Source organism: Motacilla alba, chromosome 15, assembly GCF_015832195.1.
Source record: "Motacilla alba alba isolate MOTALB_02 chromosome 15, Motacilla_alba_V1.0_pri, whole genome shotgun sequence".
NCBI lineage: Eukaryota > Metazoa > Chordata > Aves > Passeriformes > Motacillidae > Motacilla > Motacilla alba.
The window spans coordinates 10,780,769-10,803,093 of record NC_052030.1 but is presented as its reverse complement, the minus strand read 5'-3'; the positions used below and the strand labels follow the sequence as shown (position 1 = coordinate 10,803,093).

At 43.6% G+C, this 22,325-nt stretch overlaps 1 protein-coding gene across 2 annotated transcripts in view; it reads left to right on the top strand.

Moving 5' to 3' along the window:
• Positions 1–21,750, top strand: part of LOC119707282 (MLX interacting protein) — a 42,948-nt gene extending 21,198 nt beyond the window's left edge. For both annotated transcript variants that reach the window (XM_038151977.1, XM_038151980.1), the window contains exons 2-17: positions 679–785; positions 1,094–1,179; positions 2,434–2,523; positions 2,805–2,846; positions 3,883–4,054; positions 4,921–5,010; positions 5,597–5,688; positions 5,786–6,455; positions 9,244–9,365; positions 10,085–10,271; positions 11,028–11,152; positions 12,744–12,842; positions 14,001–14,128; positions 15,146–15,269; positions 15,870–15,999; positions 16,476–21,750. In XM_038151977.1, the coding sequence (XP_038007905.1) occupies positions 679–785; positions 1,094–1,179; positions 2,434–2,523; positions 2,805–2,846; positions 3,883–4,054; positions 4,921–5,010; positions 5,597–5,688; positions 5,786–6,455; positions 9,244–9,365; positions 10,085–10,271; positions 11,028–11,152; positions 12,744–12,842; positions 14,001–14,128; positions 15,146–15,269; positions 15,870–15,999; positions 16,476–16,597 (2,386 nt within the window). In that variant the 3' untranslated portion in view covers positions 16,598–21,750. The remainder of the gene's footprint in view (positions 1–678; positions 786–1,093; positions 1,180–2,433; positions 2,524–2,804; positions 2,847–3,882; positions 4,055–4,920; positions 5,011–5,596; positions 5,689–5,785; positions 6,456–9,243; positions 9,366–10,084; positions 10,272–11,027; positions 11,153–12,743; positions 12,843–14,000; positions 14,129–15,145; positions 15,270–15,869; positions 16,000–16,475) is intronic.
• The last annotated feature ends 575 nt before the right edge of the window (positions 21,751–22,325 follow it).

The following is a 22,325-nucleotide window of genomic DNA, read 5'->3' as shown; positions in this document are numbered from 1 at the left end:
TCACAAAGGTGTGTTTTAAGGGCTGGGTAGTTTGTGTTTATACAGTGCTTTCTAGAGTCCCTGCTGCTTCTTCCTTTTCCCTTCCATTTCCCTTCCACCTCCCAGGAGCATTCATGCATAAACCATTTCTTTTTCCAGCCTTGCCTTTCCTTGGAGAAAAGTTACTAGCCTGTCTGTACTCCTTTGTGCCCAGCTCTGATTACCAACAGTGTAGAATTGGTGGATTATATTTTTTCATGGGCCAGAACTGGCATTTCCTTCCTCCTTTCCAGTGTTACCAGCCTGGAAAATGGAATGGAACTGTATCTGACCAAACATACAGAAGCCTCTTAATATTAAATAATCTCGATCCCAGTTGGTGGAAGTCATAGGTGGGGATTAGAAAAGGTGGGATACTGGCAAAGAGAAAAGTGTGGGTGAAATTGATTTTATTCCTGCTGATATTCTTGAGACCATTTGGGACAGTTCTTAGTTCTTATGGAGGACACATGAAGACTGGATTAATCTCTGGCTCCTGGCTTAGTGAGCTGTGGACAGTAAAAGTTGTGACTGGCCAAGCATGGCTTGTTGTTGTTTCATCTGTTGACAGTTCTGCTGGTTTAGGGGGATGCTTTGCCTTGAAAGGAAGGGAGAGAGAAAAACTGAAAGCAGAATGATTTGTTGTCTGTTTTGTTGCAGCGGAAGGTTGGTTTCACCAAAATGGAAAAATTTTAAGGGATTGAAGCTTCAGTGGAGAGATAAAATCCGTCTCAATAACGCCATCTGGAGGGCCTGGTACATGCAGTGTAAGTACCGTGCTGGGGGCGGGTCTTCCCTGAGACACCGGTGAGAACAAGAGAATTGAAGTTATTGTCTAGTGAAAAGCTCGGGGATCTGCTCAAGGTCTGAAGTTCCAGAGGCAATGCCGTTGGATCAGGGCTTTCCTGGATGTGCCCACGCTGAGGATGTGCCGAGTGCTCCAAGCACAGCCCAAGATCTCCCTGTTCCGTGTCGTTCATCGGGAAGGAATCCTGGCTAGGCTCCCTGTCACACCTTGCCACTGAAGTGACAGCTCTGCTCCTGCTCAGCACTCTCGTTGTCGTTGTTGTTTCAGACCTGGAGAAGCGCAAGAACCCCGTGTGCCACTTTGTGACCCCTCTGGACGGCTCCGTGGACGTCGATGAGCACCGGCGGCCCGAGGTGTGTGGGAAACCCTGGGAATAGCCCAGTGAGCTCTGGAGTTTGTAACAGGATTTTCTGGTCTGCTGGGAACAAGGGCAGCACAGCCAATCTCTGCTCTGGTTTTATTTAGAAGGAACCATTAAAAGCAGAGTGAACCCGGTTTTGTGAGTTCATCACATTAGGATAATCAAGGTGCAAGCAGAAGGACATTTGTTATCTGTGTAACTTATGTTAATGTTGTAGTTTAATGAACCATAAATCACAGAAGTGCTATTTGAATAGTTAAGGTTTTGACAGCCACTGCTGTCTTCTGACTGGAAGTCAGTGGGAAATCAGTGATGACTATTTTCAGGACTGAATCTAAGTGACCCTGGGAGAGTTTTCTGTATTTAAGTAATTGGAGAGGTGTGGTTTCAAGAGAACAAGTAATTTCTTTTTCTGTGTTGAGGTAGTTTCTCAGACAGATCAAATATGAGTTTGTATTCTTTCATTTTTGTGCTCCTGTAAACATAAATGAAAACTAACATCTGCCCTCTGGCTCCTTGCAGAAAACCAGTGAGGCCCTTGATGTGGCAATATGTGGCTCTCTCTATACTGCATAACTCTAGAGTAATTTATAACTCAGAGGAGTTCCAGATGAGTTTGTGGAACTGTCTCAGGTTTTTGAAAGAACAGTGTTGATGTTTGTGTTGAAAATGACCCTCGAACACAAAGTTAAGGCTTTCTAATTAGTCTGCTCTCCCCAACTCACACACTGCTGTCTGTGATACATTGAAGACCCATATCGTGTGATCCTTTTGTTGCCATCAGTGTGTGGCCTGCAAGGTCCCCCCTGAGCTGGACATCAGATTTCTATTGCTTTGTGTCATTGGTAGCAGCTTTTGCATATGTGTGTGTCTGTGCATGTGATCTTGTGAAATTCACAGGATATTGTGTGCTTTATACATTATATTTCAGTAAATTAATTTTAAAGGGGTTTTTTTTGCCATTTCTTAACTCTTGGTTATGGTTGAGCTGCTGTGGGAGATGCTGACAGTGCAGTCAGAAGTCACCTCGTGTTTGGTTTTTGTGGGAAAGATGAAGTTAGTACTGTCAGATTTGCTCTGTGATAGCTGAGCTCTGGGACAGTGTGGGCTGCTGATACATGAGCTCAAACAGAATTAGCATGCTTTCTTTTGCATTTTTTATGCCTGAAGATTTGCTTGGAAATGTATTGAATATTCAGCCCTTATGTGATTCCGTGTAATTCATGGTATGTGTTTGTGTTCTCAGGCCATTGCAACAGAAGGGAAATACTGGAAACGAAGAATCGAAATAGTCATTAGGGAATACCACAAGTGGAGAACATACTTCAAGAAAAGGGTCTGTTGGTTTATGTAGTGAAAGTGGTTTGCTTGAGCTTGATCAGTGTGTTGTTGCTTTTTGATTTTTTTCTATGAGTTTTTCTGGCATGCAAGAGTACTTAAAACAGATGATGAGCTGGTACAGACATGCTCATCTGATTAGTTCCACTTAACTAAAAATTATTGTGCTGGGACTGATTGTGCATGATTGGGTCTTAAAAGTTTTGCAAAATCAGGTCTTCCACTGGCACATACAGGACCTATTCTGACTCCACCATCTGTTCTGTTCTCCTTTTGCAGTTACAGAAACACAAAGATGAAGATCTTTCAAGTTTGGTCAGGGTAGGTAACACCACTGAGAAGTGGCAACATTTATGCTTGTAGAACCCACAGTAGATAACAAAGCTGTAACGTGCAGTAGCTTGCTTTGATTGCAATCTAAAGATGGGCATCTTGCTTAAGCCTTAATTAAGGTTAGATGCCTTCATGTTCTGTGCCTCAGAGAGCAGTGTGAGATTTGTAACTTGAATTGGATGTGACAGAAGAAATGGGAATCAGCATTGCATGCCCAGAGAGATCAATCTCTTTGAGGGCTGGCACATGATTTCATCTTGTTACTGAGTTGTAACTGGCACTGCTGCTTTGCTTGTGTAACTGGATCTGTGAAGATGTGGGAGCTGTGTTTTGCAGATCTTCCTGCTGTGCCCACAGCTCAGGCAGATAATATGCCAGGATCCTATAAAAGGACAAAATGGTTAAAGGAACAGGGGTATCACCATTTAGTGTGTCCCCTAAGACTATCAAACCTACTTTGGGTGTATAAACCCATGATCAGAAGCACTGTTCTGCTGTTTTTGCAAGGCACTGCAGTTTAACTCAGCCTGTAGTGAGGGATGGGTAAGCCGAGTCACATTGTGTTGTATTTTTCATGGGCAAAGAGTGTCTTGTGCAAACTTGGAGTACAATTACACTTCACTGCGAGTCAGAGTTTCAGATCTATCTCACAAGACAGGAGTTGTTTTTTGCATTCTTGCTAGTCATGTTATTTTTAATCTTTATTCAAACCAAGGGATTGTTAAACTGGGTGCAAAAATACTTGTGTAATCAGTCAAAGAAGGAAGTGTTATTTGTCTTATGTCCTTCTAGTCAATATTTGGGTTTTGGGCAAAAATCTTTCCCAGAGTGTTGTGGTATTTCAGTGAACTGAAGTTGCTGGTGTATCAGAAGCACCCACTGAAGTGTTTCAGTCCATTTGGTGGCTCCTCAAAGAGAGGTTCTTTCTTTAAAAATGTGGAAAATGACACCTGCTTTTATAGATATGCACCAGACTGCTTTGGCATTGCTAGGCAGCCTGACTTCTCCTCCTTTCCTTTGACAGGATGATGATGTGGTTCTCTGGCAAAAAAGAAGGTATGGCAGAGAAACCCCTGTCCCCATGGAGGAAGGCAGCCTCCTGGATGCAGACATGCTCATGTCCGAGTTCACCGACACCCTGTTCTCCACGCTCTCTTCACATCAGCTCGTTTCCTGGCCAAATTCCAGGGACATAGGTATTTGTTGGCTGTAGCTATGCTGCAGTGAGAACCCCTGTAAAAACTCTGGTTTGTTGCTTTGCTGCTCTTGTAGTCTTGCCTAAGAAATCTATCTTATATTGCTGATACAGATAAAAACAGGTCAGGGAATGTAGCTGTCTTATGATTCTGTAGGTTATAGAATCCCAGTTAATGATCCAAATTTAATTTCTGTCTTAGCTTCTTTGTGCTGCTCCCAGCTTTGCCCCCTAATGTTGCTCTGAATAACTCTTTAATGAGCAGTATTTACTTTATCAGTGGTGAAGGCATTATGATTTATCTCAAAGCATAGTTGTGTGTGTACTTTTAAGGGAGTGCCTGGGTATTTTTGTTTGGCTTTGTCTGGTAGAATCAGTGCAAGTTTCATCTGTACAGACAATCCCAAGAGCTGTTCAGCTGTCTGGAGGCTCTGACTGTCTGATGGGACAGCACATGCCCACTGTTCACCATCCTTGCTGCAGGGATGTCTGAGCAACTCCAGAGCAGCCATGGTTTACATGAATTGCACTCAAAGCAAATGAAATGGCTGATGGTTTACTTTAAAATACTCTGTTATGAGCTGTGGTGGATGGGACTGTGCTCTCCGGCAAGGTTTTGTGTCGTGCAGCTCAATTAGAGCCTTCGGGTTTCACCTCTTCCATTTTAGTAATTGAAAGTTTCATTCCCCAATGGCTTTGATATCTGGACAGTGCTGTGGCTCTGAAGGGAAGCAGATGCCCAGTTCCTTTCAGCAACAGTTTTTCTGTAACATCTTGGCCAAGCCTGGCTGTGGAGTGTTTTATTCCTGCTGCTGTTGTTACGTGAGTGATGGGAAGCTAATCTAATCTGTCTTCTGAATTTTGCAGGACACTTAGGAAATGCTGACATGATTCAACCAGGGCTTATTCCTCTCCAGCCAAATTTTGACTTTATGGATACTTTTGAGCCTTTTCAGGGTAAGAATCATATATGGAGTTCATTAATTTCTTAAATACTGTAGTGATTTATGAACTGTTTTTAAAAAAAGTTTAAGTGTTACAAGCATCTAAGGTTTCCCCATTTCACACTTCTTAGTGATGAAGACATTTAACATTTTGTTTGTTTTTGAATGTTTTATGGCACTGTCAAGAATTCCATATAACACTAAACTACTGCTGACAACTTTGATGGTTATGGATCTTCATGGAAGTGAAGAGTTATATCTGTTTGCTGGCTCTGCAAGCAGTCTGCATCAGATAACTGTACTTTGTGGGACTCACTGGGGATCAGCTCTTGGCTGTCTATGTGTAGATGAACCTTTAACGGGGCTGATTTTTGCATTGTCCTAGTTTGCATGAAAGTTGAAGGAGTCAGCCCCAAAGAGATCAGTTCCTCTGAAGACAGCAATTCACTGCTCAGTCAACAGCAGTGGTATGAAGCAAAAAGCTCACGATTTCTTTATTTGCTAAGTAATACTGATAATCCTGTGAATTTTAGGATCTAGCAATGCTGTATCTTAAGTATGAAAAGTAGAAAATTAATAGGTGGCTTTTCATATTTCAGAATTATTCACGCCCAGTCGCTCCACTAATTATTTCCCTTCCGTGTCTGCTGTCAGCTCAGCTACCACAGACAGCAGCAGCCACTCTTCCCAGGTAAGAGAGGTTTCAAACAGAAGGCTCTGACACGAGCCATGTCCTCTCAGGAGGAGTTCAGACATGTCTGAGTCAGTGATATTTCCTTGTCTCTCAGTCTCCCGTCCTGCCGTCGGGTTCATTGCCCAGCACGCTTCCAGCGGGGAACATCAGCGATGGACTGATTCCTTCCTCAGTACCTGCTCCCGTCATTCCTGACGTCGTTGCTGACCAGTGTTCCAGCATTAGAAGTGGGGGATCTTTCATCCAGCCGGCAGACTTCCCTCCTGACTCGTCTCTCAGCGGGCCACAAACTTTTATGTCAGTGTTCCAGACGCCCCTGCCGCTGCTGCAGCCCACGAGCGCGCAGCAGCCGTCCCCGCTGCCCGCCGTGCCGCTCAGCTCCAGCCTGAGCCCCGCTCCCGCCGCCTTCGCTGCTCCAGAAACGCCCAAGTTCGGCCTCTGTGAATCCTCGGTCATCACTCACACGGCTTCTGCCACGCTGACCCACAACGCCCCTGCCACCACCTTCAGCCAGAGCCAGAGCCAGAGCCTGGTCCTGGCCACGCAGCAGCCGGGAGCAGGAGTGCCTTGTAACCTGGCCTTCCAGACAGCTGTTGTGCAGGGACAGCCCCGGCCCCAGCTGCAGTCCCAGCTGACATTTGCACTCCCCAAACCTGTTCCTCTGGCCAGTGCTGGGACAAGGCCCAAACAGTCACAAAAAATAGTGCCTGCTCCGAAGCTTGAAACAGTGTCCTTAGTGGTAAAGAATGCCTTCATCACCCCAGGTGAGGAGCACTGTGGGAGGATGGTTTTGTTTTCTGAGTGGGACTAGCAGGAGGAAAAGACCTTCTTGCTTTTCTTGCTTTACATAATAAGTTAAAATAGAGCTGCTGAGCATGTCCACGGAACCCTTGAATCCACTGGCTGAGTGCAGTGGCTGCACTGTTCAGTGGGATGCTCTGGACTGCTGCAAGGATTGGAAGCAGTTTGGTTGAGTGTGAAAAGCTGACCTGCAAAAGGAGGGTCTCTTTGTATCATTTGTGATGGGCTCTGTAGCTGCACCAGCTCTGTGTTCCTGCCCTGTAGAAGCCCTGGATTTAGGAGTGGTGCTGCCCCTCAGGGCATTCAGCCACAGTGGAGGAGGAGATTCTCCTGAGGGAGCTGGAGATCTGTCTCAAGCAGTCTAGAGACCCTTGAGATGCTTTAAGTCAGGAGTGAGTATCAGGTTGGGGTAGGAACACCTGGGACTTCCACACTGGGTGGGATTTGGAGCCACTGGCACTGCACAGGGCAAAGAATAACAAGATAAGGAGCGAGAATTTGCTTGAGGTGGTTCTTGTCGGAAAGCTCAAGGCTGGAGCAGGACAGGCAGAACACTCTTCATGGGATTCTTGCAGTCTGTTTTTAGACTTGTGCTGGCTGGAGGCCAAGTGACTTCAGCCACTTGAAATGTGCAGAAATAATTGAAGAAAAAGCCTGCCTGGAGGAGTAATGTTAAACAGGCTTTACTAGGGAGTAGGTGTGTCTGCCAGGGCCTGACAGTGAGCTTACCCACCAGAGAGAAAAATCACTGTTCAGGAGAAGAGCCGACCCAAGATGGAATTCCAGGATGTCACTGGGATCAATTTGGTCCATGATTAAAAGCATGAGGGTGTTAATGGCAGTGTTCCTATCTGGAGTATGTTATAAACCAACATTCCATGTACCTTCAGCAGTTGAGACATGCATTTCTCACCTAGTAAAGATTGTAGGCAATTCATTTTCAGAAAGCCTTTGTTCCTGCTTTTCTCAGGGCTTCCTGGATTGTTCCTCACCCCATATATTACTTTCCCAGTGCTCCACCATTTACTTCTAGACATCACAACTAGTGGCTTTGTTTCTCATCTAGATTAGTGGCATGTATTTGGGGATCATGGTGTTCCTAAACTACTGGGACATCAAGCTCAGGGGACAAATCCAAGAATTTAAATAAATACTAGAGCTTTATTTTTGGAAACAGAATAAACATCAGTACTTGTAACTGAGGCATTTATGCCTGTAATTTATGTTCAGGACAAACAAATCATCTCCTGACTGTAAAGCAAATTACATTATGTCTTTGGTTAAAATTGCTGTGTGGTATAAGGACCCAAAAATCTGTACAGATTGTCTCATCAGGTGCAAGACTTCACTGCTATCACCTCTTCATGATAAATGTACTTATTTGGAGAGGAAAGTCTGCAAAAGATGCATATGTAGGACAGAAACATGAATCATGTAAAACGACTTCTAAATATTGTTGCTGCTTGCTGCAGGTCCCCAAATGTGGAAATGAGAAAGGCCAAGCCTGTGCAGCAGCATTAGTGCACTGGTTAGAGTAGGGTCTTGAGATCAATGGAGATGTCCTAAATCCAGCTGAACGTCAGTGAACAGTGGAAAGGTTGTGATTCCAGCTTTAGATGTGGGAATGCTCAAAGAATGAACTCCCTGTGTCAGTGCCAGAGCACTCCTCCAGACTGAGCTACTCAAGGGCTGGCACAAGGTTTGTGCAATCCCCAGGCCTGTCTTCTGGAGGCTGTGCAGAGACTCCAGTTGAGTCAAAACGCAGTTGTCAGGCGCAGGTGACACTGTCAGGGAGGGGACATTGGATAACCCTGCACTGTCCCTGTCCTGCTGTGTGTCCTTCAGGGTCCTGATGCTGAGCTGCAGAGGGGCTGAGCTGTGCTGACACTTCTCCTGCATCATGACTTTATTTGTACAAAGGAGAGCTGAACCGGTGAAGCCAAATATATTTGGTTCAGCTTCATCAGAACCCAGACAGAGGCTGTGTCTTTGCCTGATTCTTCCCTTAGTGACAGTTTAGGATGGTCAGTCGTGTTCTGTCAAGACTGGGCAAGGGCAATGGCAGCATGAGTGCTGTGGTAGTGACTGCACATCTGCATTGGTTACGTGGAGATCTTCACAGATTCGTGTGGAGACATTTGCTGCTATTCAGAATTACCTCTAGCTGCCTAAGCACTGCAGAATTCTTGGTTCTTCAGCATATTTTGTAGAATTTTGATGCTTATTCCCAGTCACATTTGGTTGTCTTGTGGTTATGTGTCATCTAAAGCAGATAGTGAAAGAAGCTGGTAGGCTGAAGTGCTGAGGGAAAGGATTTAAGATATATATATGAGGAAGCATGAGGTATTGAGTCATTGACCCTTCCTGGGTCAGGAGAGCAAGCCTGAGATCCCAAAGTGTGGATGGAAGAGGAGACATGAAGATGGTCCTCTCCTGTCAAACCCAGTTCTGACAGAATGAAGACGCTTTGTATCTCCCTGAATTACCACATACCTCTGTAAATTCACTGTGAAACAGTGACAGTGATGCTAGAAAACTCGGGAATAGCTGGAGTGTTGAAGTCCTTTGTACTGAATTAAAGGGGTTGAGATTATTGGAAGACTGGTGGCATTTTCTACTGCAGTGAAATAGTACCAAATAGATGCCCATTGATCCATGCCCATGTTTAATGACAAGTTATTTTATACAAAATAATTTCCATCTTTTTTTTTTTTGTATCATTAACTATTCTAACTGAATTGTGTTCTTCAGCTGCCTTTCAGGGACAGTCCAGAGCTGTGATTGTAACTCCAGCACCTTTAAAAAGAGAGGGGATTTTGACGCCAGCCACGTCTCAGTCTAATGTTGCAATTGCACCAGCTGGAATTGTCAGAGTAAGGAGAAGAAACAAAAAATTATATATTTGTTTTCTAGGCCTGTTATTTGCAAGTAGTTAGAGCCATAATGTGCTCAGGTGGGTAACGAGTCCACTAAATCATCTGTTACCCAACGTATGCATTTGTGCATTCAGCATTATCTTTGCTTGTTTTTAATGTAGCCACTTCATGGGCTTGGAAGCACTTTATAGTCTTGACAGGCTGTCTCATACAACAGTAAGATTGCAAGGAGGCCTGTATTCACAGTGCTGTGGATGGGGATGGTTTGTGCTTTAACTGTGCAGAAGCTGGAAGGAGCCCAGGGAGCTCCCCTTTCCACTGCCACATTGGAAAACATGCCTTGGGTATGTGAGTGGGTTTCCCCAATATGTTGTGTGCAGGAAGGTAGAGATAGATTTTAGTATATTATGCTGTTGATGTGTTGTAATGCTGCTTTAAGATGAAAGGATACTGGTCTCCTGCCAGAAGCCTGACTTTGGTGCCTGCCAATCCCTTATATATTAGCCTTTGTTTCATGTCATCAGATTGTTAATCATGTATTAATGTGCTACTTTTAGTGAAAGGCAAGGTAACAATCTCTCTTTCTCTCTTTCTCTTTCTTAATCTCTCCCCCCACTTTGTCCTTTCTCTCATCCCTTCTCTCCCTCTGCCCCCACACTGCCCCTCCTGCTCTCTTCTGTCTGTTTTTCTCTGTGCTGTCTCTGTGCTGTTCCCAGGCTCCCGGGGTGACGGAGTTCCGTAGTAACATTCTGGTTGGTCCAGCACAGCGAGCACCAAGTAGTCAACAAAGCCAGTCCACAGTCTCACATCTCTTTCCTCCTAGTGTAGTCCAAGATGTGTTGGTGAAAGGAGAGCACATCCCTTCCCACTGTAGCAGTTCACAAGTTCCCTCACCTACACCTAGTAAGTTAGAAAGCTGTAAGCATTCTCTCTCCTGCACATGGAAGTATGTTTCTGTTGGGTAGGCAGGGTGTAAATGGGCCTTGAGGATCTCTGGATAATTTTTGAAGGAAAAGCTTTTCAGGCCCTTCTACCCCACAGCTTCAGTTGCATCCAGTAGTTTCCAATTCTTGTCTTAAATGACTGTGCAGCATCCCCACAAGCTGTGATTTTGTGTTTCCTGTAAGTGGCTCCTTTCTAAAAGGATGTGCTGTTGTAGTCACCAAGAAATGAAAGGCATCTGTGTAGGAAGTGCTGAATAGGTTTGTTGTTCAGTGTCATAGCTCTGATTTTGACTGGAGGATCTCAGATACAATCCTTGTAGGTAAGTGCAAAGACTCCTTTTGCATGCGCATCGTTCCCTGGGCTGGTTCTGGTGGTAAATGGCTTGTAAGTGTCACCATCAGTCCCAGGCCTTAAGAGACAAATGGGGGAGCCCAGCAGGACAGCGGAGTCACAGCCCGTGCATCCAACATGCCTTTGCTGAAATATGTGTGTGAAAGGACTATTACACCTTGCTGTTCAGGATGTATCATGTGACCTGATATCCTAAGCTTTCCCAACAGTCCTGATGTTTTCTAGCATGTGGTTGCTGCATCAAACAGTGCAATTTGGTTGCTGACTACATTTCAGTTCAATTCTGAGTAGAAACTTCTCAGCAGTGACATTTGCTACGGAAAGTTGTTTGTTAATGTGTCTTGTGTTTTTTCCTTTCTGAAGGTCGGGACTGTCAGAATTCAGGCCAGGCTTCCCCCTGCACCTCTGAGCAGAGCCCCAGTCCACAGTCTCCTCAGAACAGCTGCTCAGGAAAACCTGCCACTGACCCTACTGTGGCTGCACTTAAGGTGTGTGTCCTTTCCTTTGAGGGGCTTTTCTTTGCCTTCATAGCTACTTTTCTGTCCTGATGTCTGAGCACAGCTAGAGAAAGTTGTGCTTCAGGACAGTAGCATATTTGTGTGTCGGGCTCAGCTTGCTGCTGCATCTGTGCTGCTCTGTGCAATCCAAAATGTCAGACTCTAATCTACTCTACTCCTCAGGGATGTGTCACCAGAGGGGCCAGGCTTAGCTGTACCTCTGCAGGTCCTTATGGTCATGACAGCAGTTCCTGCTGTGGCTCACAGGAGTGTTGTGACAGGTGTCAGTTTACTTGTCAAAGGTTTCAGGCTTAGCGTTCTCAACTGTGGCTTTTTGCCATTGTTCTCTTGGCGCTCTTCAATCTGCAGGGCTCTGGCCATTGCTGGAGGGGAAGTTCTTGACCTGCTGAGTTACTTACATAGCTTTCCTCCATTATTAAGTGAGGTGATGGTGAACTGCTGCCAGAAATCCTCACTTTTGCAGGAATGGGTTCTCAAAGTGCAAACCCTGTTAAAGAAGTTCCTTCATCTCATGTTTCCTGTGGCAGACTCCCAGGGAAATGCAGTAATTGAGTGGTGCAGGATCAGGAACAACTTGGGCTGGTGCTGCAGGAGAGGGACTCAGAACAAAGGAATCCCTGGACTGTTACAGTTATGGTCTCTGCACCTCCTTCACACGGCTGGCACACACCTCTGTGTGGAGTGGGGATTTTCAGAGTCATATGGATTAGTTTTGTTCCTTCCTGGATCCTTTGTCTGTGTCCCTGCTGTGGCTGTGACACGTGTAACCATCCCAGGGATGATCCCCGGCTGTTGCAAGCTCCAGCTGAGCTGAGCAGGAGCCACAGGGCGGCGGTGTGGCCCCAGCTTTGGGGAGGGATCTGCCGGCTGCTCCTTTGTCGTCGGCAGCTCAGAGGCCTTGGGACAATCTGGTATTCCCAGTACCCGAGCAGAAACTAGAGCTCCTTTTATTACTTGGAAAGTATTTTCTTTCTATGGGCACCAACCTTGGGAACTCCTGTCAGTGGTTTAGGTAGCTCCCCAACCCTGGGATCCAGGGGCTGCAGGATCCTCCTGTGCCGAAAAAACCCTGCCAGTTGTTTTCTTTGTTACTGATTGAGAGGTATTTCTACCACACCCTGGACCAGTTCTGGGTCTACTGATCTTTGTTAATATAAATCCTAAATATTTTACTTCTTAATGACACATCTTAGAAAGATGTGTAGAGTGTCCTTTTCTTTCTGCTAAAGCACTCCACAAACAAATTAATATCTTTCATACATTTGTGTACCTTGCTGGTAAGTGCATCATCTGCATGCTGTACAAGTCTAGAACCTCCAGGTAATGTAATATCTTTCAGATTTTCTCCTTGCCATCCTTAGAATGGGTGCACATGTCAGAAGTGGGTTGGTTCACAAACACACTGTCAATTCATTATTAAGATTCTGGAGAGTTGTTCCAGGGGAGGCCTTGAATGCCAACAAGTCAACAAAAATGACACTGAATTTGAGTTGCTGAAATGGTCATAGCAGTAGCACAGTAAAGGATAGCAGCACAGACTGAGCTGATTTTCTTTATGCAGAATCGAAGGATGAGGCATCTTTCAGAACAAAAACGAAGGTCTAATATCAAGATTGGTTTCAGTGCTCTGAACAGCTTGGTGTCAGCCAACTCCAAGTCGGTAAGTACTGCAGCAGCACTCACAGCTTAATGTGAAATGTAAGAAAGAGCCATTCTAAAAGTCTTGTTAATGAATGTAGTAATTTCACTGCTGAATGGTCAGCTGAGCACAGCACAGAACACACTGCTGGAACACAGCAGTGAGCAGAGGTAGAAGGGTAAAGCTCAGGTAAATTCCTAGGATTTCCTACACCATTGAGATCTCTGCCTCGCAGCATGGTCAGTTGAGATGATTTGGAAAATCTCATTAGGATTCTTTACACCACCCGGCTGTCTTTAAGAATCAGGGCCTTTTTCCCCATTCACCTGTCATTTGTGCTTGGGTTTGAAAAAAATTCCCAACTGATTTCTCATTGTCCAGTGACTTTGTCCAAACTAAAAACTTACTCTGGCTACACCGGTTAACTTAGTTCACTAAACTGAAATACAGACATATCTACACAACAGAATTTTTGTGTCCTTTAAATACGAGTAGCTTTGAAACATGTAAAATGTGGAAGCTTTTTGTGCAGCATGTTGATTTGTTTTATAATTTTTATAGTTTCAGAAATTTAGGCGATATGTTGTCAGAATTTCACTTCCTGGCTTGAATAGCCTATTTGAAAGGAAGTCCTTTTTGAAAAGTCAGCTTTACTGAAATGTCTGATTATTTCTTAAGTACAGTTTTTTAATTGGTTCCTCCAAACCGAAGAGTATTATTATCTCCTTTGATGGGTCCTTCTGTTTAATAACTTCAGGTTTCTCAAACTAAATAATTTATATTATCAACTTAAAGCAGCACCCCTATTAGCACCATAAATCTGTTTGGACATGTAGCACATACTTCAGTACTTAAGTAAAACTGTAAATATTTTTTTAAGAGGACAGATAATGAAATAAAACATTTTAAATTATTAAAATACTTCTTTCAACAAAGTAGCAGAAATGTAATTTATGGAAGAAGACAACCCCTACAGCCACATTTCTCTGTACTGGAGTGTGAAGCGGATTTGGAGAAATGCAGAGTTGAATGTCTGAAGTGTTTTGCTCTGCCTGACCCTGGGCTTTTACACACAGTGAAGGAAAGTTAAAAGGTGTTGGAGTGCAGGTTAGGAGGACAAACTCATCATGAACCTCAGGTTGTTGCAGGAAGCGAGCTGTGTGTTTGTGTTTGGCCTAGATCAGCCATGCCATCACGCTCCAGAAGACAGTGGAATACATCGCCAAGCTGCAGCAGGAGAGGACCCAGATGCAGGAGGAAACCAGGCGCCTCCGGGAGGAAATCGAGGAGCTGAACGCCACCATCCTGTGAGAATGGGGAACTCCCAGGGATGGAGCAGCAGCTTCAGTGGTGCCAGAGAGCACGGAGTGTGTGCTCGGTGTCACACCAGGGGCAGATGGGTGTTGAACAGAGCCAAGCTGCTGCCAGCTCCAAGCAGAGCTGCTGTGGGCTGGGCACTGGTGCAAACTGTGTGGATTTTCAGCAAGCTCTGAGCATGGAATGCGCAGCAGTGGCAGCATCAGGGAGGATGTGTCAGGTCAGAATAGTTCTGAGAAGAAGTCAGCGAGGATGTTTTTATAAAGCTCATTGGTGACTGAACTCTCACTCTTCACAATGGCTTCACTGCAGTTTTCTTCTCAAGTGCAGTCAGTTTTTATAGAATATTGTGATTGAGTACATAAGACACTTGGGCTCCAGAAGTTTGCCACTGGCTGAACATAACTGTGATAAATCACTTCACCTTCCCAGTGCCTCAGTTTGCTCTGTGGGTTTATGAATATATACTATTGCAAAGCACGTTGAGAACTGCACTGGCTTTACTTCCATCTGCAGAAATTTTGGGCTTAGGCATGATGTTAAAATTAGCAGTAAATCAAAATATTTTTCTTTTTCTTGCAAAACATAATGAAGTCTGCTTAGTTTTATTTTAAATTGGTCTGTTTTGTAAGAATTTCCTTTACATCTTTTCTTCTCTAACATTGCTTAGGAGTAACTAAATTTTTCCTTGACTCCTGATGTGCCTTATCCTTAACGGATGCCCAAAATTACTTTGTTCTATGTTATACTTTGTTTTCAGTTTTGTTGTTGTAACCAGAAGTGTTTGTAGCAGCTTGATAAATCACTTTGCTGCATGAATATAGACAAAGTTGTTGGGAAAACAGTTTTTATTCCTGACTGGAGCAGTTACACTCTGTGGGGGGATCATGCACTGGGAAGCCCCTCCACCAGAGATACCAGGAATACACACTTTTCTCCTGCAGCAGTTTAGTCTGGAAGAGAAATGTCCTTTTCGGTGAGATTCTGACCTCCAAACATCTTCCCAGTTCTTGCCAGCAGCAGCTCCCTGCTACCGGGGTTCCCGTGACGCGGCAAAGGTTTGACCACATGAGGAAGATGTTTGATGAGTACGTGAGAAGCAGGACCCTGCAGAACTGGAAGTTCTGGATTGTATCCTTTAATACCAATCTGATCAACTTGGGCTTTGGTATTGGTAGTTCAAGAGCCAAGAACTTGGGATTCTGATGCTGTGATGTCCTCAGTTTTCATCCACACCTGCATATGGATACGGGTTCTTGCGGACCTTGTTCACCTCAACGTGTGGGAGGTAACTGCAAAGTAAAATGCAGTGCAGAGGCAAGGTTTTCCTGCTAGGTATTGTACTGCAGGAAATCTTACATGGACTCTGCTGTAGCTGCAGCTCTGGTTATCTTTGGGAAATGTACATAGACAATAGCAAAGATTCCTGGGGAAGAAAAACTACTGTTACAGAAGCTGTTCAAAAACTTGCACATTCCCCTTTCCTTTTTTCCTCTTCGGGTCTGTGTGGAACACTTTTGCAAAACATAGTGAATATCATTAGGAACTAAGGTTCAATTTTTTTCTCAGTCTTACTGTTAAGATATTTTAAAATACAGTTATTTAAACATTGCAATCCCTCTGGCTGTTGAAGTCCATTTAGAAATCCAGTGTTTTCTCTGCCGTAGCCTTTCCCATAGAATGTTTTGAACTCCCCCTTTGTTGTCTCCCTTAACGTTTGGTGGTTTGCAGTTCAGCATTATTATTAAGCCATTGTTTGAGTCCTTCAATGGGATGGTTTCCACAACAAGCTTTAAGGATCTGAACGAAACTGCACTGGCCTGGTTGGATCAGCACTGTTCTCTTCCTGTTCTGAGGCCAAGTAAGTGAAGTTCCATGCAGCAGCTCTTCAGATCACAGAAAGTATGATATAATAGCATTTCTTACAAGTCAGAGGATGGCAAAGAAAGCACATGATGCTGCACGTGGCTTTTGCTTCCTTTTTGTTGGCTCAGTGAAAAAATAAGAGCCTCTTCTGACTGTGATGACAGAAAAAATGGTTGAATATACCAGAATTTAAACAGTTTTTAGCTACATTTAAATTTCAAAAGCTTGGCTCTAGTTGGAGTATGTTTGGCAGCGTGATTTATCTCGTGATGAGAAAAGACCTCTGAGATTTGTATTTAGCTTTGGAGTGACCTTCTGTTTGGGCATCACTGCTTGATTCTTTCCCTCTTGCCTTTCAGCAAGTATTAAATTTACATTTATTGCTGTCAGGGGGTGCTCTATTTTGCAGAAGAAATATCAGTCAGATTAATAGCTTTTCCTGATGCTTTCCTGCATTTTTTTTTTTTACAGTGGTGCTGGACACCCTGCGGCAGCTGAGCAGGAGCACCTCCATCCTGTCGGACCCATTGCGGCTGCCGGAGCAGGCGCGGGAGGCTGTGACGAAGGTGAACAAGAGAGCTGGGGAGACCTAACAACCAAAGACACTGAGGTGCTTGTCCCAGGGGTGGAGAACCTGCCAGGCCCTGCCTGCCCAGGCTCCTCCAGTCAGTGCACTTTAGAAAGGATTCTCTCCATCACCCGAGACATTGTTCAGGGCACCTGGCCCTGCCTTGCGAAGAGGTGCAGGTGATGCAGCGTTGTCAGAACGTTTGGGTTCCTCTCCAGTGCTGTGCTGTGCTCTGTCACGTGAGAAAAAACACCAAGCTCAGGTAAACTCAGCAGGTTTGAGCCCTGCAGGCAGCAATAGATCTCCATCAATGCATCCTTATGCAACTAATGGAACGCCCTCAGTTCTCTGAAGTGTAAATCCTGTACACCGAGGAATGTGCTCTTCAAGGGGAAAAAAATACTTCTGATTTCATGAAGCAAAATGTGCTTTTTATTTTGTTCTCTGGTATTGGGTTCCATGTGTTTTACTTGAATAGTGAAAATTGTTAAACAGGATCGTATGAAAAACCAAAGGAGAAGAAAAATCTGTCAGTGATGTCAACTCATGGCAAAAATACTAGAATTAAAATCTCAGGCTGTGTTTTGTGTATTTTTATTTTAATGAGTGTATCATTGCATTTGATCCATTTTGAGACGTGCTTTATTTTCTAGTAAATAAAGTAGCTGATTTTTATTTTTTTTTATATAGCCATTGCAAGGGAGTAGCAGGCTGTGCAGTAAGTGCAAGAAAGCAGTTTTAAATTGTGTAAATTCTGCGATTAGGATAAATACATGAATTTTATATCAGTTTAATCAATGAACTATTTTCTTGCACTCTGCACAGTTCAGCTGCCATCCTCACAAAATGTGCACATATAAAACACATCCATAGGTAAATGTAGTAGCACTTCAGAGACAAGAATTGAGTTTGTAATGTTAAAAAATTGGCTTTTTTATTATCTCAGAAGCTATATCAAACCACACAGACTTGCAGTCAGTTCTTTGCTTCTTTGTCTTTTTTTGCTTCTTCTTTTTGCCTTCTGTCTGAAAAACCTGAAGGACTTTGCTAGGCCTGGTCTGTATGGGAAGGTTCGGTTCAACATGAATTTAGAACATATAAAAATAAGTTTAAAACTCAAAATACTGCATAACATTTTTCTGTGACAATCTCAGCACGTGCTGTGCTCTGCTGCAGGTAAACTGAGTCCCATTCCAGCGGTGATTGTCCATCCTGGGACAGCACTGGGATGTTCATTCCAGCTCATTGTTCATTGTCTGGATGATCCCATGACCACTGGAATTCCACTCACGACTTGATCCTGATTGTTCAGAGCTCTGCAAACGGTGGGAACACTTCCCTTGAGCAGTTTTGCTCCAGTTCCGAGGGCAGGCTGGAGATGCTGTGCAGCCTTTCACAGTGAGAAAATGAAGAATAACTGGAGCACTTGGGGGCTCCACACTCTGAAATGGGCTCAGCAGGTTCTCCTTGGGGAAAGGAGCTTTTCTCAGCATTGTTCCCAGTCTCCTCCACTTGGTGGGCCAACGTTTGGAAGGAAGCAATGGGCCTGGGGAGTAGGGCTGAGCACAGGTGGAGGTTCTGTTCTTCTTTCTCCTTTGTCCTGAGTTCTTGCAGCTAATGGCTTTCCTTGCAGAGTTCCTTCTGTGAGAGCAGCACTGTAGGAAGGACAAGGCACAGAAGGTGAGGCTCTCCCTGCATGGAGGGACTGAGGACTGAAGGGGAAGGCAGAGTGGCACATTTTGTACCAGCACAGCCTCCTCTGTGCAGACAGAGGGGAACATGCTTTTCTTTCTTTTTTTTCTTTTTACAGTAGATTTGACAAATAATTTGCAGTTTGTGGCACATGTGAAAACCTGTGTCCCTGTGACAGAAGCAACAAAATTTCAAGTCTCAGCCAAGGAATGGTGTGCAAAGGTTGTCATAGTAGTTAAATAGTGAGTAGATTTTCTGGAGGGATCCGTTCCCAGATCTTTCATAATGTTGTAATCAATTAAGCAATATTCTTTTGGATACCTCTGGGTAAGTGTTAAATAAGTAAATAATTTTTTGAATCAGTGCTTTCAATCCTCCCATTTTTATCACTAGTTGTGAATTTGACTCCAATAAAATCATTTTACACTGTAATGAGCTGGGAATGTCCCTTTTGTCCTTTCCTTGGAAAGGACCTCACCGTTACAAACACGTGTGGGTTTCTAGCAAGACAGCAGCAGGAATATTGTCCAAGAGCTGGTGTTTTTGCTGACCTTTTCAGATGAGCAGATTCTCTAATGCCTCCCCTGCAGTGTGGCCTCCTGCTTGTCAGCAGTGATGGTGTGTGATTTTTACCATTTCTGGTATCGATGACGTGGGAGTTCTGTCACAACAATCACAGTGCAGTGCAATCATCCTTCAGGGCCCTGGGGGATCTGAGAACTGAGACCCTAACATCCCATATCTCACTGGATGGACTGGAAACTGAAAGCAACCTTAAAGGAATGGGGAGGGGTAATTCACCTGAACTGCCAAAAACTTTGTCCATTCACAGTTTTGATATGGATGGAAAACTCATCCATCAGATTGCACCATGAGCTGGTTACAATTGGAGGGGAAGTGCTTGTTAAACAAATTGTGGTGCAGAAACAAACTCCAAGCACTATTAAAAAACTGCAAATCTTAAAGAGAAAAAAAATTAAGTATTGCTTACTTAGGCAAGAGTGTAGGAGGGAGGAAAGGAAAAGTGAAAAGATACTTTCCAGTATTGCAATTACCAGAAATGATGTGGCTGCTCTTTGAAGCAGTGATTCAATATGTTCTTGTCACCCTTTTACTGCAGATGAGAGTACTTTTGTCAGTCAGCCTTGTGAGGAGAGTGATTTCCCTTCATTTGGAAACACAGGAGGAAAAAAGCTGGTTTATGTCTCACAGCTGAGCAGTAGAACCACTAAAGATTGGTATGGGAAGAGATCCACCACGTATGTATTAGTTCCTGCATAGTTTTCCACTTTGATTTATGTTGAAACACTTTAGTCTTTCTTTCTTACCCATGGAAGAATTTAAATACTTTATTTTTTCAAAGTTTTCTAATTTAAGCACTCTGATTTTCTCAGTTTCACCAAAGTAAGCAAGCCAAACACACAGTGCCTATAGTCTGCACAGAATTGCAGGTGCTGCACATCTGTCTGGTGCTAAACTTTTGGAGAACCCCCATACAACTGAATACAAGCTGTATTCTGTCAAATCCAACATGTTTCACTCAGTAAAGGAGTGGCTAAATAACTTATTTATGGCCTGTGATATGCACAAAATCAAAATGGGACTGTCTGCTGGTTCCTTCTGACCTCAGATCGTATTAATTGGTATATTGTAAATGGCCCCACCCCAAAGACAAATTCTGGAGAACTTGGGCATTATCTGGTGTAGTTATTAGCTTGTATTGTAGTTGTTGGCCTCCTTTTAGCAGGAGGAGTAAGGGGTGAAGGTCCAGGAGCAAACTAGAATTGAAGGAATTTCTGAGGAGGAGGATCAGAGACACGTGCACACTTCACCATGACAGTCTGATCTCTGCACAAAACCAAAGGATTCTTGGTTAATACCATTTCACCTGACTGGAATGTTCTTCCATGCTTTCCTAGACCTGTGGGGAAAGCTTCCTTGAAGGAGGGGCTACCAGAATGTTTCCATCTGTGCCTTACATCTTGGTGTCGTGCACGCATTTGATTAATCATAAGTCATCCATTGTTCCCCCTAAAATGATGCTGTGTGGAAAATTCAGAGAATGGAGGAAGTGGGGCTTCCCTGGCTTTTTAGAGGGTTTTATCTGTGTGGCATTACTGTGACTCTTTCAGACTGAGGTTGTGAGTAACTGTTTCTATGTTTGGAAAAAATTGCATCTTCCCTGCTGAATCTGCCCCTCTCCACTGCCGTGTGCAGGAACACGTGTGCACACATGGACAAAATCTCTGCTCTGCCAAACCCAGGAAACAGGCAAGGCCTTAAACCTCTACATCTGAGACAGAAAAAGATGTCTTTGAAAAGACAAAGGGCTGTCAAATGTATTGAAAACCTGTATCCCTTTGTATCTTCAGGTTTTTTTACATTCCTCTGTGTGTGCGTTTGTGTTCACATGTGGTAGAAGGGACAGGGACAGGTAAATTTAGTTTTGTTTGCTTTTAAACCCAAAACTCCTAAAAAGGAGTTTGAGAACAGGAGAGGGAAGCTCACTGCAGAAATGTTCAGTAAGATAATGCTTACTTGAAGGATGTTTCATTTTCTCAGATTCTGGAGTGGATAATTCTTGCCTTGATGTTGTCAGCTAGAAGGTACAGCTGAAAATTGAATGAGTTTTTCACTGTTTCCTCCTTTTTCTTTCTATTTTTTGGTTCCTTCTCACCTTTATTGTGTGGAAAACCACCAAAAAAACAAAAAGCTGATGACATCCAGTTCAGGTTCTTTAGGGATTTAGTCACACCAGTCTGGAGGACTGTGGACAATTGTTAGTAACTTCTAGGAGTTTTTTAAATTAGGTGAGACATCAGGAGTTTTTCTATTACTCCTCAATTTATACACTTGAGTTGCAGAGGAGATTATTTGGTTTGGTTTGTTGGTTTTTTTTTTAATAGAACCCCAATATTTTTCCCACAACATCAGTTAAAGCTCTGGTTTTCTTTGGTTTCATTCTTGGTTGGATTTTCTGCTCATACACTGTGTAGAGCAGAAGTGGTAGAACCAAACTGTAGCTTTATCTGTAAAACTTGAGTTCTTCAGTTGCAATTACAGTAACTTCAGTTACAATAAAACACACCTTTGGTATATAATGGAATTAATTTCTAGCCACTGTCTGAACTTTTTCTATCTGAACTTTTCCAACGTGAATAAGATTTTCAGTCAAAAGATATCAATGTTATGAGCAAGCCTTTTAACAATACAATGAATAAATAGATCGTTTTCTTCTTCTAACCTTGTATTTAAATGTGTTTTAAGTGAATGGAATTCATTCTTGTTAAGAAAAAAATGACAAAAAAAAAAGCTTGAAGGTATGAGGACTTCAGGTTGTGCTCTTGCTTTGCTTAGGTTTCCTGTTCTGTTGCATGACAACTTCTGTTGTGCTGTTGATATGTAGCACTTTTCAGTAGGTCTGTTAAATTGTGCAATGCATTTTTTTATATTTACAACCAAAACAATAAAGGATATTTTTTGGAAGAAAGTGGTTGTAATGCCTTTCTTTTCTGACTGGAGGTGAGGAAATGGTAAGCAGAATTATTCCTGGACTAGGGTTGGCGTCTTGGCATCCTTTTTGCAGCTCTAAAAGGTGACAAGAGCTCGTTGCCCTGTGAACGGTGCTGGAGTTACCTTTGCATCTGTGTGTTTGGCATTCCCAGAGCAGGGCCCTGTATTCCCTGTGGAGTTGCTGAAGTTTGGACTCCTTTTGGGATTGATATTGGTGTTAGGCACTGAGCTGCTTAAGTCCATTTAAAAATGAAATTAATAAATCTGCCTTTAATGACTGATTTTTGTTTTTCTCTGGTAGGACATTCCAGCTCTCTGTGCTTCAGTTGTCACCTCCCTGGCATTTTGGATTTTCTTGCTTAGTGGAAGCAGCAGTGAGGCTCTAGTTGAAGTGAAAGGTAATAGTAGAGTGAAAAGAAGGATTTTTTTTAAATCACCGCAGAAGAGTTTGTGCAGGTTGATGTTATCCTTGTGACTGGTGTTTTTGATTTGGTATTTCTGATGAGAACTTCTGATGAGTCAGGCCTGCGGTTCCAGGAGGTACAGCA